At 26.2% G+C, this 17,389-nt stretch overlaps 2 protein-coding genes across 2 annotated transcripts; both read left to right on the plus strand.

The window, feature by feature from the left end:
* The first annotated feature begins 292 nt into the window (after positions 1-292).
* Positions 293-2,721, plus strand: LOC124936074 (aspartic proteinase A1-like). Its single transcript, XM_047476530.1, has 12 exons — positions 293-650; positions 755-784; positions 867-961; positions 1,052-1,158; positions 1,240-1,408; positions 1,481-1,520; positions 1,658-1,722; positions 1,799-1,915; positions 1,987-2,183; positions 2,262-2,382; positions 2,468-2,556; positions 2,637-2,721. The coding sequence occupies exons 1-12, from the start codon at positions 293-295 to the stop codon at positions 2,719-2,721; spliced, it is 1,473 nt and encodes a 490-aa protein (XP_047332486.1).
* A 7,123-nt stretch (positions 2,722-9,844) lies between these two features.
* LOC124933810 (aspartic proteinase A1-like) lies at positions 9,845-15,522 on the plus strand. The gene is made up of 7 exons (XM_047474252.1): positions 9,845-10,168; positions 10,250-10,310; positions 10,411-10,500; positions 10,557-10,674; positions 10,754-10,922; positions 11,000-11,032; positions 15,463-15,522. Exons 1-7 carry the CDS (start codon positions 9,845-9,847, stop codon positions 15,520-15,522), a joined length of 855 nt encoding a protein of 284 aa, XP_047330208.1.
* Positions 15,523-17,389: the final 1,867 nt, after the last annotated feature.

The raw sequence follows: 17,389 nt of genomic DNA on the forward strand, positions 1-17,389 counted from the left end.
GAACGCCACCTTTTTTCATCAGAAAAAACTACTTTGGGGGAACAATTTCAGCTCTAGAAATTCGGTATAAATAGTCAGATTCATGGAATATTACACTAACTAAACTCATTTGCTTTAGTCATGCTTTTCCCATCTTCATGAACACGATCATGTAGTGAACGCCACCTTTTCCACCAGCAAAAACTACTTTGGGAGAACAATTTCATCTCTAGAAATGTCGCCATCCATCACTTCAAGTATTTCTCTGCATTTCTGAATCAAGTTCTTCAAATCGCTTTGCAAGTGATCAAGCATGGGAACAAAGTTTAGAGCAGCAGTTATTTTCCTTTTTCTTTCATCCATCCTTCTTCAACTGGTGTTTTCTGAATCCAACAATGGATTCGTTAGAATTGGACTGAAAAAGTTTAAATTAGATAAAAACAACATGATCCCTGCTCGACTTAACCCGCAACTACTGGATTCTCAAAATGCTGGCGGCATTGTAAAGTTAAAGAATTTCATTAACGTGCAGTACTATGGTGAGATTTCAATCGGTACACCACCACAGAAATTCACTGTGCTTTTTGATACAGGAAGCTCTAATCTGTGGATACCTTCCTCAAGAAGGTGCTACTTATCTGTAAGTTTGATCATATATCATTCATACAAATTTTATTAGGGGAGAAAATTGTGTTGAATTTGCCTCTGTTTCTGCTGCAGCGTTGGTGTTTCTATCCCCGTCGTTCTAGAACATCTAAAAAGAACATATATGATGCTCGTCGTTCAACAACGTATAAAAAGAACGGTGGGCAACTTTTATAGAAATAACTTCATGTAAAGCATGAAGGTGATATTGACTTGAAACATGATGTTGTTGTTTTGCACAGGAACATCTGCTAAAATACGCTATGGTTCAGGTTCAATAGCTGGTAAATTTAGCCAAGACAATGTTTTAGTTGGTGGATTAACAATCAAGAATCAGGTTATATATACAACACTAGGCCTTCATAGATTTTCCAAATCATCAATTTCTTTAATACTAATACTATACTTAAGTTTACTACAACTACAGGACTTTATTGAAGCAACGAGACTGTCCGGTTTTGTATTTTCCAAGTTTGACGGCGTTCTTGGCCTTGGATTTCCGGAGCTAGCAGAAGAAGATGCTGTTCCAGTATGGTATGCACTATCTTATGTCAAAATAAAAATTGTTGTGATATTCCTCTTAAGAAGATAAGGAGTAACCTCTCATATTTGCAGGTATAACATGATGAACCAGGGACTGATTCGGAATCCAGTGTTCTCATTTTGGCTTAATAGAAACGCAAAAGAAGAGGAAGGAGGTGAACTTATGTTTGGTGGGATTGATCCAAAGCATCACAAGGGGAACCATACTTATGTCCCTGTGACCCACGAGGGTTATTGGCAGGTTGAGAAATTTATATAAATATTTTTAATTTGTATGTTTGTTTCTTTTATTATAATGTGTTTGCTCTTGTAGTTTGACATGAGTAATGTTTCAATCAATGGTCAATCAATAGGTAAGCTCTTTCATCGATCATTCATAAAAGAAGAGGTCATTTATTAAACTAAGAGATAATGTTTAATGGGAGGTCATGTTGGTGGCATGAAAAAAAAGAGAACATGACATTTATTGATAATAGGGTACATTTTTAAGGTGTTTGCAGATCTGGTTGTTCTGCAGTTGTGGATTCTGGAAGTTCTTTGTTATTAGGTCCAACAGTATGTGAAACTGAAAAATAATTTTATTTTATTGTTATAATGGCTGATAAATAATAAATGATTTTAATAAGTGTAGGCTGTGATTACCATGATAAACCATGAAATTGGAATCACCGGAACAGTAGTAAGTCATGAATGCAAGTCAATCATTGAAGAGTATGGACAAACCATTCTGAAAATGCTCCTAAGAGAGGTTATTTTTGTTGTTGAAATCTGAATTTCCTTAAAATACACCAACTCTAATGTTATCTTAACTTTTAATAGGTTAAGAAAATTTGTTCCCTAATTAGATTATGTCCAGTAAATGGAACTAAGCATATTGAGAAAAATAATAATGGAAGAAAATCAGACGTTTTCGCTATAGGTATGTGCAGTACTTGTGAAATGATAGTTGTGTGGATGGAGAGTCAGCTAGCGAGGAATCAAACAAAAATTGATATTTTAAACTATGTTAATAAGGTAATATTTATTATTCTCACTTAAAATAATTTAAATTAATATTATAATCAAATAAATTATAAAAATAATGTCTACATCAGCTGTGTTTCACTGCCAAGACCATCTCAAATATCATCATTTGTGGATTGTTCGCAAATTTCCTCAATGCCTAAGGTTTCGTTTTTAATTGGTGATAGAAATTTTATTCTCTCATCTAAAGAGGTAAATAAATGTCTATCTTATTTTACTTTAATTGTTACATATTTTGTTTTCTTGTTAATAAAATATTTAATTTGTCCTAAATTAGTATATAATAAAGTTTGGAGAAGGTGATGCGCAAGAATGCACAAGTGGTTTTATCTCAAGAGATGTTTCTCCTCCTTATGGACCTTTCTGGTTTGACACAAACTCTTTTTCTTTTATTTGCCAAAATGTAATTTTTTTGGATGAATTTATGATTAACGTGTTTTATGAAGGGTTTTGGGGGACATATTCATGGGTCGTTACCACACTGTGTTTGACTATGGATCTTCCATAGTTGGATTTGCAGATGCTGCTTAATAATAATAATAAACACATATTTGTTAACTTCATTTACAGGAATATTTGGGTCAAATTTATTTCATTTTACAGTATTTATATTGAGTGTATTATTAATTAAAATATTCTTTAGGATTAAATATGCATTAAATCTCTTTTATTAATTTCTTTTATTTCTTTTTAAGATCGTTAGTATATTTTAAATTAGAATAATCTCTTGTTATCAAAATCTATGATGGAGTATTGTAGGTCAAATCTATTATAAATTTATTATGATAAAATATAATACACCAATATTAAAATAAAATATATTAAATAAAAATTAAAATATTTATAAATAACTAAATAAAATAATAATATCACTAATGTGACTATCAAATTTTAACAAAGTGATAATTTTGATTAACCAATTTTAGAGAATGGTTAGTCAAAACTTTTAATTCAATTAAATTCGAAGTTAAATTAGTTAAATAATTTTTTATTTACTTTTTATTTATAAATATCAAAATAATAAAAAATTAACGGCGTTTGAAATCGTTCGAAACAAAACTTCATTCTATATAACTTTAATAATAGTAAGCCCAAGATGGTAAGGTTTAAAAGAATAGTTTTGAAATTTTTATTGACTCCAATAAAGAGTCTTTGACAATTCAATCAAAAATAAAATATATTTTACAAACATTAAAATAAAACACATTACAAAATAAACTTAACATATATTATTAAAATAAAATAAATATATATATATATATAATGTTTAATTTAAAGTGTTTGGATTGTTGAGTCGAGAGTTTGTGATTAATTTGGATATGTATGTAGAGTAATGGATACTTGGGTTGGGTCCAGTGGCGGACCTACAAGGGGGCCTTGGGGGGGCCGGGCCTCCCCCAACCAGGATAAAACTTTTACGATATTTTATATATATGTTTACCAAGTTAGGCTTTGTCCTACTGGTTTTGGAGCAGAAATATATAATAGAGGTCAGATTGATCACCCTGTCTCTCACATTTCTTTTATAATAACTTCACACTTCTTTTTATAAAATTTTTATTTTATACAAACACTATTTTCTAATATTTATAATAAACTAACACTTTCTTTTATAAAAAATAATAAAAAAAATAATTCACAATTATATTATTCTAATTTCAATTATAATTTTATTAAAGTAATTATTATTAATATTTTATTTTATAAAAAAAAATATTTTCTAAGAAACGATATTTATAATAATACATAAATTTTAGTTAATATATAAATAAAATTTATTTATATAAGTTAAAATATAAAGAATTATATATAAAATAATGAAAATCATATAATATTATTATTTATTTTAAAACTACGTTTATATTATAATTTATTTATATATATATATATTATTAATTTTAATATAATTAATAATACAAATTACTTATAAATATAAGGGTAAAATAACAATTTATATAAATATAAGGGTAAAATATTATTTTATATTTCTTAATTTTAAATTAGTTTTAAATTATTTCAACAAATAAATATATTTGTTAGATTTTATTTAGGGGCCTAGGGTTGTGACACGTATTTATTTTTAATTATTTATTTTATGTAGGATATAGAATAATGGAGATGTTCTATAAACGAATTTGTACTTCTACATCACATGATCAGCATGAGTCTTCTCAATCAATTAATGAGCCTACTAACGAGTCTAATGTTACTGATCAAATATACATGGTTAGAATATAGCATATCAAAATATGCATCATTTTGTTTTTGGTGTTATCTTTTCAAGTCTTTAAATAGAGCAAACGTAGATGATACATTTATAGGAGATGGGTACAAAAATTGGAAAAGGGCATTAGAAAGATTCAATCGTCATATGAGAACTTCAAATAGTTGTCATAATGAAGCTAGAGTTCAATTTGAATCATTTTAAGATCAAAGACATAACGTGAAAAACGTTTTACGTACACATGGTCGTGATATAGAAATAAATTATCGCACCCGTTTAACGACAATGTTTGATGTAACACGCTTTCTATTGAGGCAATGATTACCTTTTCGAGGACATATGAGTCAAGTAGTTCATCAAATAAAGTTAATTTTCTTGAATTGATTGATTGGTATAGTCAACGTAATGAAAATATTTTGTCTTCTTTTGTACCGACTCATGGACAAGAATAATTTAGTAATTGTGTGCTTGTTGTATTTTTATGTAATTATCGAGTAGAATTTTAATTAAAAAATGCATTTATTTGATAGCCAAAAAATGCTAAGTTACTATGTATTTGGCCCCTCCGAGAAAATATTTCTCGGTCCGCCACTGGTCGGGTCGGGTCGGGTCATTAGTTGACCCGTCTATATACTTAAAATGATTAAATTTAAAAAATTAAATTAAAAATGTGATACTTAAGTCTCAAACGCAACTTAACCATATAAGTTTAACATTTTAATCAAATAGACTAATAATAATACTTTATATTTTAATTAATTGAACTAAACATAATATTTTAAATTTAATTATATAATTTTAAATTTATATATAATATATATATATATATATATATATATATATATATATATATATATATATATAATTAATGAGAAAGGATAGAGAAGGAATGGGAAATTTGATGATGCCACGCAACTGAAAAAATAAAAATTTTCTTCACACTATTTTTTTCAACCAATAACCCTCCTTCGTCACCTTTCTCAATTTACCTCCCTCTATTACTTCTTATATATAATTATAAAATTTTGTAGATTATTTTATATTTTTATTTTATTTTTTGAATTAAGGAGAACTATAAATCTGTAATATTTTGGTCATTAATTAAGTGGACTCTTACAACTGGACTACCTTGATCATAAATTATATATATAACGTTTAATTCTTGATAGTAAGGATTTTTTGGTCGCGTATGGTGAGTAATTTGAATATTTTTGTTAAACAAAATTAATCGAGTTGATTTATTTAGATATAAATTCAACCCTAAGTTAATAGGTATGAGTATAAGTTATACCAAAAGTTTTTTTAAAAATTATTTTTTCTACGTTAATATATATATATATATATATATATATATATATATATATATATATATATATATATATATATATATATATATATATATATATAAATGAATGTATATTAATTAAGAATGTCAAAATTATTTTTTTTCTAATTTTATTTTATATTTTTTAAAACAATTATATATATAGATAAATAATTTTACTTTTATTAATTATTTTATATCTATATAATTATTTTATATCTATAGATAAATAATTATATGATTTCTTTTGTAAAAATCTAACGTGATAAAAAGACTTTAGTCATTTATATTGAAACAATTCTAATTTCTTGTGTATAAATTATGAGATAAATGGGAGTAGTCAGTGATTTTTTTTTATAGAAATTAGACTCCTTAAAATGATTCTAGCAATTGATGTTGATATTAATGGGTAGTCAATGATTTCTTTATAAAAATCAGACTCCTTAAAATGACTCTAACCATTGATGAAGAAGGGAGAAGGTGATGCGGAAAAATGCAAAAGTGACTTTATTTCCATAGATGTTTTTCCTCCTTACGGACCCTTCTGGTTTAACATAACTTCTTTATCTTTCTTTGCTAAAAAGAAAAAACAAATTAAAGTTTTATTATGAATTTATGGTTAATGTATTTATGAAGGGTTTTGGGGACATATTTAATGCAGCTTAATATTAATAATAATAATATTAATAAACAAATATTTGTTAACTTCATTTATGTTTATCAGAATATTTGTGTCAAATTTATTCCATTTTACAATATTTAAATTGAGTGTATTATCAATTAAAATATTCTTTAGGATTAAATATGCATTAAATCTCTTTTATTTCTTTTTAAGAATAGTTCCTCGTTATCAAAAACTATGATGGAGAATTGTAGGTCAAATTTATTATAAATTTATTAAAATAAATATATTACACAAATATTAAAATAAAATATATTAAATAAAAATAAAAATATTTATAAATAACTAAATAAAAAAAATAATATCACTAATTTAACTATTGATAATTTTGATTAACGAATTTTAATGAAATTCGGTTGTTAAATTAGTTAAATAATTTTTTTATTTTTTATTTATAAATAATAAATTAACGACATTTAAAATCATTAAAATAAAACTCAGTTATACATAACTTTAACAATAATAAGTCCTCTATTGTGAGGTTTAAAATAATAGTTATGAAATTTTTATTGACCCCAATCCTTAATTTGACAATTCAGTCAAACATAAAATATATTTTATAAACATTAAAATAAAGTACATTATAAAATAAATTTTATTAAAATAAAATAAATATATATATATAATAATGCTTAATTTCAAAGTATCAAGTCGAGAGTCTATGATTAATTTAGATATGTACGTAGAGTAAATGATGAGTTGATGGCATGTCCATAAACTTGAAATGATTAAATTTAAAAAAATAAATAAAAAATGTGATACAAAAGTCTCAAGCTTGCAACTTAACCATATAAATTTAACATTTTAATTTTAGATTTTAAATTTAACCTAAAAATTATTGAACTTAAATATTTCTAACAATATAACTTTAATATTTTAACAACTAAGTATAATATTTTAAATTTATATATATATATATATATATATATATATATATATATATATTCTATCATTTTTTTTTCTCAAAATTATATATGTATAATGAGAAAGGAGAAGAAAGTTATAGTACGCAATTTGATTCAAAATAAAATAATTTATCTCTTCACATTTTTTTTAACCAATAATCATTGCATTCCTTCTCTCATCACCTTTATCAATTTCCTTTCGTCTATCACTTCTCATATATAATTATAAATTTCTATAAATTATTTAATATAATTTTTAATCAAGGAGAGTTTCCTTGATTAAAACGTTTACCAATGTAATCGAATCCGTGATAATTTGGTCACTTAAGCCGACTCTTACGATTAGACTATATTGAGTTATATATATATATATATATATTAATTCTTAATGGTAAAATTTTATTTTTAAATTATTTTCTTTATTCTAATAAAATATATATATATATATATATATTTAAAAAAAGAATGAATGTGTATTAATTAAGAATGTCAAAAGTATTATCTTTTTAATTTTACTTTATATTTTTAAAATAAATAATTTTATATATAGATAAATAATTTTATTTTTATTAATTATTTTATATCTATATAATTATATATTAAATATATATATACAAAATTTTATTTAAAAAATAATTCATTTTATATCTATATAATTATATATTAAATATTTTTATATATAACAATTTATTTAAAAATTAATTCATAATATATTTGTATAAAAATGTATTAATTTGTTTCTCTTTTGTATTCAAACAATAAATAGTGATAGTGAGGAAGATTGAGTATTGAGAATAATTTTATTTTATTTTAATATAAATTGAATGATTTATTTTTAATTGTTAGTTATATAATTATATATATGTATTTATATTAATGTATAAAATTATAAAATAAATTAACAATTAAATGATATAATGGTTACGTGTTCATAATTCATAATAAAGATTTGAATCTCGCTATAATATAATGAATTGACTGTGATGCATAATAGTTCGATTGGGGACTAAAAATAAAATATTTCGATTATGGGTATATATTGACTTATATTATAATATAGGAAAAAAGTTCACTTAGACATGTATTTGTAGAACTAGCTCACTTAAACGTATGTACTAATAAAATATCATTTAAACGTACTATCAAAAATTGGCTCATTTAGCCTCTTTAGTAACTATGATTAACTTTTATTTTTAAATTTATATATTTATTAATTAAATATTAATATATTTTCTCTCTCTCTTTCTTTTTAATTTTTATTTCATTTATTACTAATAAATGAACCCTCTATTTTCTCTCTCTATTTATAATTTTTTATTATTTATATGAGTATTTATAGTTGATTATTTTAATTTTAATATATATATATATATATATACACGCATTCATCATTAATTATTTTAACTCTATATTTCTTTTTTTATATATTTTTTTTATATTCACATTAATTATTAATTATTTTAAAATTATTTGATCTCAATAATTGAATATGACAATGAAAATTCTTTCAAAAATAAAAATCCTTCAACACAAAAATAAATTAATTAAGAATTGAATAATAATAAAAACTCATTCATCAAACACTAAAAGAGTAATAATCAAATATTAGACAAAACAATTCATTTACTACTAATATAAGTCGTGAATAAAAATTAAATAAAAAATTATTATTTTTATTTTTATTTATATTAAACTAAATAAGAAAAAAAAACCTTTTTCATTTTTATTATATTAAATTAAATAAGAAAAAATCCTTCAAAAAAATATTACAGTAAAACATAAAATTCATAAATAAATTGTTAATTTTTAAAAAAAAATGACAATTTAAGAAATATGAGAAATAAAAACTAATAAAAAAAAAGATGAAATATAAAAAAAAAATTAATATTAAAATAATAAAAAATTTAAGAATAAAATAAATTACCTAGTTTAATTAATGAAAAAGAAGGAGAGAGAAAATATATTAATATTTAATTAATAAATATATAAATTTAAAAATAAAAATTAATCATGGTTATGAAAATAGGCTAAATGAGCCAATTTTTGATAGTACATATGTTTAAATGACCTTTTATTAGTACATACGTCTACGTGATAGTTTTACAAGTATATACTCTAAGTGAACTTTTTTCCTATAATATAATTTTATTTGAATGTCTTGTATATTATATATTTTATTTTCATATATATTATTTAAATTAATCTTTATTTTAATTATTTAGATATAAAAAAGATAATAATTTGATGAAAAAGATGGTAATTTGAACATTTCAATAATAAATTGATGGAGATTCAGGGAATATGACCCTAAACATTCTTTTCCGTCGTCATGAAGACGATCATGCATTTAACGCCACCTTTTCATCAGCAAAAGCTACTTTGGGAGAACAATTTCATCTCTAGAAATGTCGTCATCCATCACTATTGTCAAGACGAAAAATCACAAACATCCAAGTATATATTTCTCTGCATTTCTGATCGAATCAAATTATTCAAATTCGCTTTGCAGGTGATCAAGCATGGGAACAATGTTTAGAGCAGCCGTCATCACTCTTTTACTTTCATCCGTCCTTCTTCAGCTGGTGTTTTCTGAATCCAACGATGGATTCGTTAGAATTCGACTCAAAAAGTTTAAGTTAGATGAAAACAACAGGAACGCTGATCGACTTACCAGGAAAATACTGGATCCTCAAAATGCTGACGCCATTGTAGGGCTAAAAAATTACAGGAACATGCAGTACTATGGTGAAATTTCAATCGGTACACCACCACAGAAATTCACTGTGCTTTTTGATACAGGAAGCTCTAATATGTGGCTACCTTCCTCAAAGAGCTATTTCTCAGTAAGTTTGATCATATTTATACACAAGATTATACTATGAGGGGAGAAAATTATGTTGAATTTGCCTCTATTTCTGCTGCAGTGTGCGTGTTATTATCATTCCAAATACTATGCCCGTCGTTCAAGAACTTATAAAAAGAACGGTTGGTGTCTGTTGCAACTTTTAAAAAAATAACTTCATGTAAGCAACTAAGCAGGAAGGTGATATTGACTTGAAACACATAATTATGTGGTTTTGCATAGGAACATCTGCTAAGATACACTATGGTTCAAATTCAATATCTGGCAAGTTTAGCAAAGACAATGTTTTAGTTGGTGGTTTAACAATTAAGAATCAGATTATATCCTTTCATTTCATTAATACTAATACTACTTAAGTTTACTACAACTACAGGACTTCATTGAAGCAACAACACTGTCCGGTTTTGTGTTTCAGTTTACCAAGTTTGATGGCGTTCTTGGCCTTGGATTTCAGGAGATCTCACATGGAGGTGTTGCTCCAGTATGGTAAGTACTATCTTATGTCAAATTAGAATTTGTTGTGATATTCCTCTTTAAGATAAGGAGTATCCGCTCATATTTGCAGGTACAACATGATGAACCAGGGTCTGATTCAAAATCAAGTGTTCTCATTTTGGCTTAATAGAAATACAAAAGATGAGAAAGGAGGTGAACTTGTGTTTGGTAGGATTGATTCAAGGCATTATCAAGGGAACCATACTTATGTACCTCTTACCCACAAGAGTTATTGGCAAGTTGGGAAATTTATATACATATTTTTAATTTTTATGTTTATTTCTTTTATAATCATATATTGTGCTTGCTCTTGTAGTTTGATATGGGTTCGTCAAGGGTCAACCAATGGGTAAGTTTTTTCATCGGTCATTTCTTAAACTAAGAGATATTGTTTAATGGGGGAGGTCATGTTGGTGAAATGAATAAGAGAAAAAGAGAAAAAAATGTCATTTATTGATTATAGAGTACATTTTCAGGTATTTTTCGTTGTTCTGCAATGGTGGATTCTGGAACTTCTTTATTGTCAGATCCAACGTTATGTGAAAATGAAAAGGGGTTTTATTTTTTGTCATTCATACAATGGCCAATAAATATTAAATGATTTTCATAAGTGTAGGCTGTGATTATCATGATAAATCATGAAATGGGGTCACCAAAGTAGTTAACCATGAATGAAAGTCAATTGTTGAAGTGTATGGACAAACCATTCTGAAAATTCTCTTAGTAAAGGTTTGTTATTTTTGTTGAAATATGATTTTCCTTCAAATACACAAATTATAATGCTGTCTTAACTTATAATATGCGTCACCATATCAGAAAATTTGTTCCATAATTGGATTATGCCCAGTTTATGGAAGTAATAATAGAACATTAGATATTTTCTCTATCGTTAAGTGCAATACTTGTGAAATGTTCTGTGGATGGAGAGTGAGCATAAGAAGAATCAAAGTAAAACTGTTATTTAAAACTATGCTAACAAGGTAAATATTTATTATTCTCATTTAAAATAATTAATATTAACAGTTGAAAATAATTAATATTAACAGTTGAATCAAATAAATGATAAAAAAAAACTAATGTTTACATCAGCTATGTGATTAGTTGTCAATACCAAATATGCAATCAGATGTGGATTGTTAGCTGATTTTTTCAATGCCTATAGTTTCATTTTTAATTGGTTCTAAAAATTTTACCCTCTCACCTAAGGAGGTAAATAATTGTCTATCTTATTTTACTTTAATAGTTACATATTTTGTATTTTAATTGAACTGATATAAAATATTTAATTTGTCTTGAATTAGTATATAATGAAGACCGGAGAAGGAGATAAGACTAATTGCACAAGTGGCTTTATTTCTAGAGATCTTTCTACTCGCGGACATATCTGGTTTGACAAAATCTATTTCTTTCTAAATACTTGCAATAATGAAAACAATTTGAAAATTTTATTGATGAGTTTAAGAAGGTGTCTCAAAGTGTGGCTATCCTCAATTTAAAAAAATTGAGGATCATGAGATCTTTAATCTCTTATTCAAATATTCTTTTTATTTGAATTATATTAGTGAGTTAAGATTAATTCTTATTTTTATAAGTTAAAAAGTTGAATTTGAGATATTGATTTATTAACTAAATGATAATTTTTTTTAAAATCTAGAAAATATACATCATAATTTTTTTCATAATATGTCAAAGAGGTAAAGAGGTTGAGGGTGTGTTTGATAACCCTGGAATTGGCATTGAAATTGGAGGGTCCAATTCCAATTCTTATGTTCGTTAGACACTTTAATATTAAGAATTGGAATTGGAAATAGAATTCCAATGGAATTCAATATAGTGTAATTTGATAGTTCTCAATTTCAATTTTTTTAGGTCGGAATTGTAATTCCAAATTAACACGTTTCTCATTTTTGACATGTTTAACACGTTTTTCAAACATTAAACACGTTTAACATATTTTTAACACGTTTAACACGTTTTTCACACGTTTAACACGTTTTTGACACATTTAACACATTTTTGACACATTTAACACGTTTTTTACGTCATTGACACGTTTAACACGTTTTTGACACGTTTAACATGATTTTTACGTTTTTAACACGTTTAACACGTTTTTGACACGTTTAACACAATTTTGACACGTTTAACACGTTTTGACACATTTAACACGTTTTTCACATCCTTGACACGTTTAACACGTTTTTGACACATTTAACACGTTTTTCACGTCCTTGACACGTTTAACATGTTTTTGGCACGTTTAACACATTTTGATACATTTATCACGTTTTGACACATTTAACACGTTTTTCACGTCCTTGACACGTTTAATATGTTTTTGACACATTAAACACGTTTTTCACGTCATTGACACGTTTAACACGTTCTTGACACGTTTAACACGTTTTTGACACGTTTAACATGATTTTCACATTTTAAACAGGTTTAACACATTTTGACACGTCTTGGGCACGTTTAACACGTTTAACACATTTTGACACATTTAACACGTTTTTCACTTCCTTGGCACGTTTAACACGTTTTTCACGTCCTTGACATGTTTAACACGTCCTTGACACGTTTAACACGTTTAACATGATTTTCACATTTTTAACACGTTTAACACGTTTTTGACACTTTTAACACGTTTTGACACATTTAACACGTTTTACACGTCCTTGACACGTCTAACACATTTTTGACACATTTAACACGTTTTTCACGTCCTTGACACGTTTAACACGTCCTTGACACGTTTAACACGTCCTTAACACGTTTTAGACATGTTTAACATGTTTTCACATTTTAACACGTTTTTAACACGTTTTGACACGTTGAACACATTTTTAGCACCTTTAACACGTTTATGACACATTTAACACATTTTGACACATTAAAACGTTTTTTACGTCCTTGACTCGTTTTTGACACATTTAACACATTTTTCACGTTCTTGACACGTTTAACACGTCCTTGACATGTTTAACACATTTTTGACACGTTTAACATGATTTTCACGTTTTTAACACATTTTTGACACGTTTAACACGTTTTTGGCATGTTTAACACGTTTTGACACATTTAACACATTTTCATGTCATTGACACGTTTAACATGTCCTTGACACGTTCAATGCGTTTTTGACACGTTTAACATGATTTTCACGTTTTTAACACGTTTAATATGTTTTTGACACGTTTAACACGTTTTTTACATCTCGGCACGTTTAACAAGTTTTTCACATTTTTTACACGTTTTTGACACGTTTATCACGTTTACACAATTTTGACACATTTAACACGTTTTTTTTACGTTTTGACATATTTAACACATTTCTTTACAATTTTGACACATTTACCTCATTTTGACACGTTTAACATGTTTTCACGCTTTGGACTATTTAACACGTTTTTTTTACGTTTTTGACACATTTATCACGTTTTCACGTTTTTGACACATTTAACACATTTATCTCATTTTTGACACGTTTAACATGTTTTTCACGTTTTGGCACGTTTAACAAGTTTTTTAAATGTTTGGAACGTTTAACACATTTTTGACACGTTTTCATGTTTTTAACACGTTTAAAATGTTTTTAACACATTTAAAACGTTTTTAACACATTAAACACGTTTAACACGTTGTTGACACGTTTCACATGTTTTTTACGTTTATGAAACGTTTGACACATTTTTAATACATTTAACACGTTTTTAACACATTTAACACTTTTTCACGTTTTGGCACGTTTAACAAGTTTTTCACTTATTTGGCACGTTTAACACATTTTTGATACGTTTAACACGACACTACGTTTTTGACATATCTAACACGTTTTAAACCTATTAAAATGTATGAAAAACATGTTAAACGTATTAAAATTGTCAAAAACGTGTTAAATGTGCCGAAAACGTGGAAACGTGTTAAAAACGAGATTAAGTGTAAAAAATGTGAAAACGTGTTAAAACGTGTGAGAAACGTGAAAGCGTGTTAAAACGTGTGAAAAACGTGTTAAAACGTGTTAATCTTGTCAAAGTATGAAAAACATGTTAAACGTGTCAAAATGTGTAAAACGTGTTAGACATGCCAAAAATATGTTTAACGTGCCAAAAACGTGAAAAACATGTTAAACATGTGAAAAACGTGTTAAATGTGAAAAACGTGTGAAAATGTGTTAAATGTGTTAAACGTGTGAAAAATGTGTTAAATGTGTCAAAACATAAAAAAAACGTGTTAAACGTGTCAAAAATGTGTAAAACGTGTAAAAATGTGAAAACATGTTAAACGTGTGAAAAACGTATTAAACATGTTAAAAAAGTTCAAATACGTGAAAAAACGTGTTAAACTTGTTAAGAAGTGTGAAAACATGTTAAACGTATTAAAAATGTCAAAAACGTGTTAAGCATATCAAAAACGTGAAAAACATGTTAAACGTGTGAAAATGTGTTAAACATGTCAAAAACGTGTTAAACATGTCAAAATCGTATTAAACGTGCCAAAAACGTGAAAACATATTTAAAAAATTAATATTTTGAACCGATATTTTATTTTACAAACATAAGAATTAGAATTGAATTACAATTCTATCATTTTTCCAAACATAGGAATTGGAATTGAATTACAATTCTATATTTTTTTCAAGCATAGGAATTGAATTGTAATTCAATGCCAATTCTCATGAAATTAGAATTTCAATTCCAATTCCACCTCGTCAAACACACCCTAAGACAATTATGTATTAATTCACTAATCATGATTATCTTTGTTTTATCTATGAAGGGTTTTGGGGGACATATTCATGGGTCGTTACCTCCACAGTATTTGACTATGGCGGATTGAAAGTTGGATTTGTCGATACAGCATAATATTAATAATAAAAATAATTGACACATATTTGTTAAATTATTTATGTTCATAAGAATATTTGAATCAAATTTGTTTCCATTTACAACATTTATATTGAGTCTTGTATGTTTTATTTTTTTTCTATGACTCATTTTTCGATCTTTAAAATATTTTAAACACGTTTTAAGATAATTCATAGCTCGCAATTGGTTTGAGTCTCATGCCTTATTTTCTACTTGACTGCACCCGCCGTAAGAAACGAGGAATTTTAAATGTAGGCTCGACCCGAGTGTTTTTAGAAAAATGATTTAGTCAATTATTTTCTTAAGTCCTGTGGTTTATTTTCCTCTTGAATCTCGTAAAACAAAACGGGAAAATGACTCTATCAAGAGTCGTCTCATCTTAAATTGTGATGAGGAACTGCAATATTACTTAGCAATAGTTAGACATACTTTTGTGCTTTTTAAGAGTCATCACCTAGTTACTTATCGAGAAATTAAGAATGAATTTTTTTTAGAATTTTTTTTGGCTCAGCGCTTAGTTATGTATGGGAAATGGCCTCGTTGTGGTGTCACACACGTCCATCAAAATGAACAATCACTATTCCGAAACAAATTTGATTTTATTTTATTTTATTATGACATGACATGTTACACAATTATTTATAAAATTTAAATCCTGAACTTAATCTCGTTTCTCTTTAAAAGATTTTAATTATGCCCTAGTTCTAGATATAAAAGAGATACTATTTTCACCTAAATTTTATCTATATTAAGACATTTCAGTACAGAAAATTTCATCTAAGTTTAACCGAATTACCTGCGGTGTAAATGGTAAATTTGGACCGAAAATTGATAAACGATTAGGGTCAGAAATGTAAAAAAATTATTCTAAGTAATTTTCTATTTTTTAAAATTTTAAAAAATGTTTAGAACCTTCCTAGATTAAAAATGACTTAGATAATTAAATTTCCCAAAATAAAACTAAAAACAATGCCTTAGCCCTGAACCAGGAGTAACATATTGTATAGATATCCTTGCTAATTAGAATATTTTTGAGTATACTCGAGGTAGCAGGTAGCATTTGACTTTCAATGATCAAGATTCATCTTTGATGAAATTACTCTATTTTGAGATTGTGAAATATATGTGTTTATTTTCTTTCATACAAATAATTGTCTGTCCAAAATATCTGTACGTTAGTTATGAGTATGAGAAACTAACATGTTGTTTTGAGTATTAAGTGAAACAATATTGATAATTTTTTTTTATTAATCTAAATAAACCTGCAAACTAGTTGAATTTGATGATTAAGACATAATAATATCATTGTAACTTACTTAAGTTATTCCTTGTTTGTGGCAATAATACTTAGAGGTCATGAGTTGAATTTTTACTATTATCTTATTTTTGTTTTAGAATATAAGATTGAGCTTGAATATCTAGTGAAATATGTTGAAATCAAGTTAGTGAAATTACTTGGAGCAAAGAAAAATGATTTTTATAAGTATGGCTTTACAACTTTAGTCATATTTATAAAATGTCTAATTTGACTTGACAAAAACGTGAATGTGAAGAAGAAGAATGATAATCATTTTCATTTGATTAAATTCTCAAATATATTAATTATCTTCAAGCTGCAATCTAAATTCTAAAGAAAATTATTGTCATTACGTCGGATTGCGATATTGCCGATGCTGACATTAATCATGTTTTTCTAAGGGATTAAGAAGACTACGAACTCAAGCTGATGTCAATATAAGTAAAAAAATTTACTTTGTGATAATGTCTTTTTTTAAGGTTAAAATTATTTTTTTATTAATTTACAATTTATTTAATATCGTATTAACCATGATGAACAT

Source organism: Impatiens glandulifera, chromosome 4 (genome assembly GCF_907164915.1).
Source record: "Impatiens glandulifera chromosome 4, dImpGla2.1, whole genome shotgun sequence".
Classification (NCBI taxonomy): domain Eukaryota; kingdom Viridiplantae; phylum Streptophyta; class Magnoliopsida; order Ericales; family Balsaminaceae; genus Impatiens; species Impatiens glandulifera.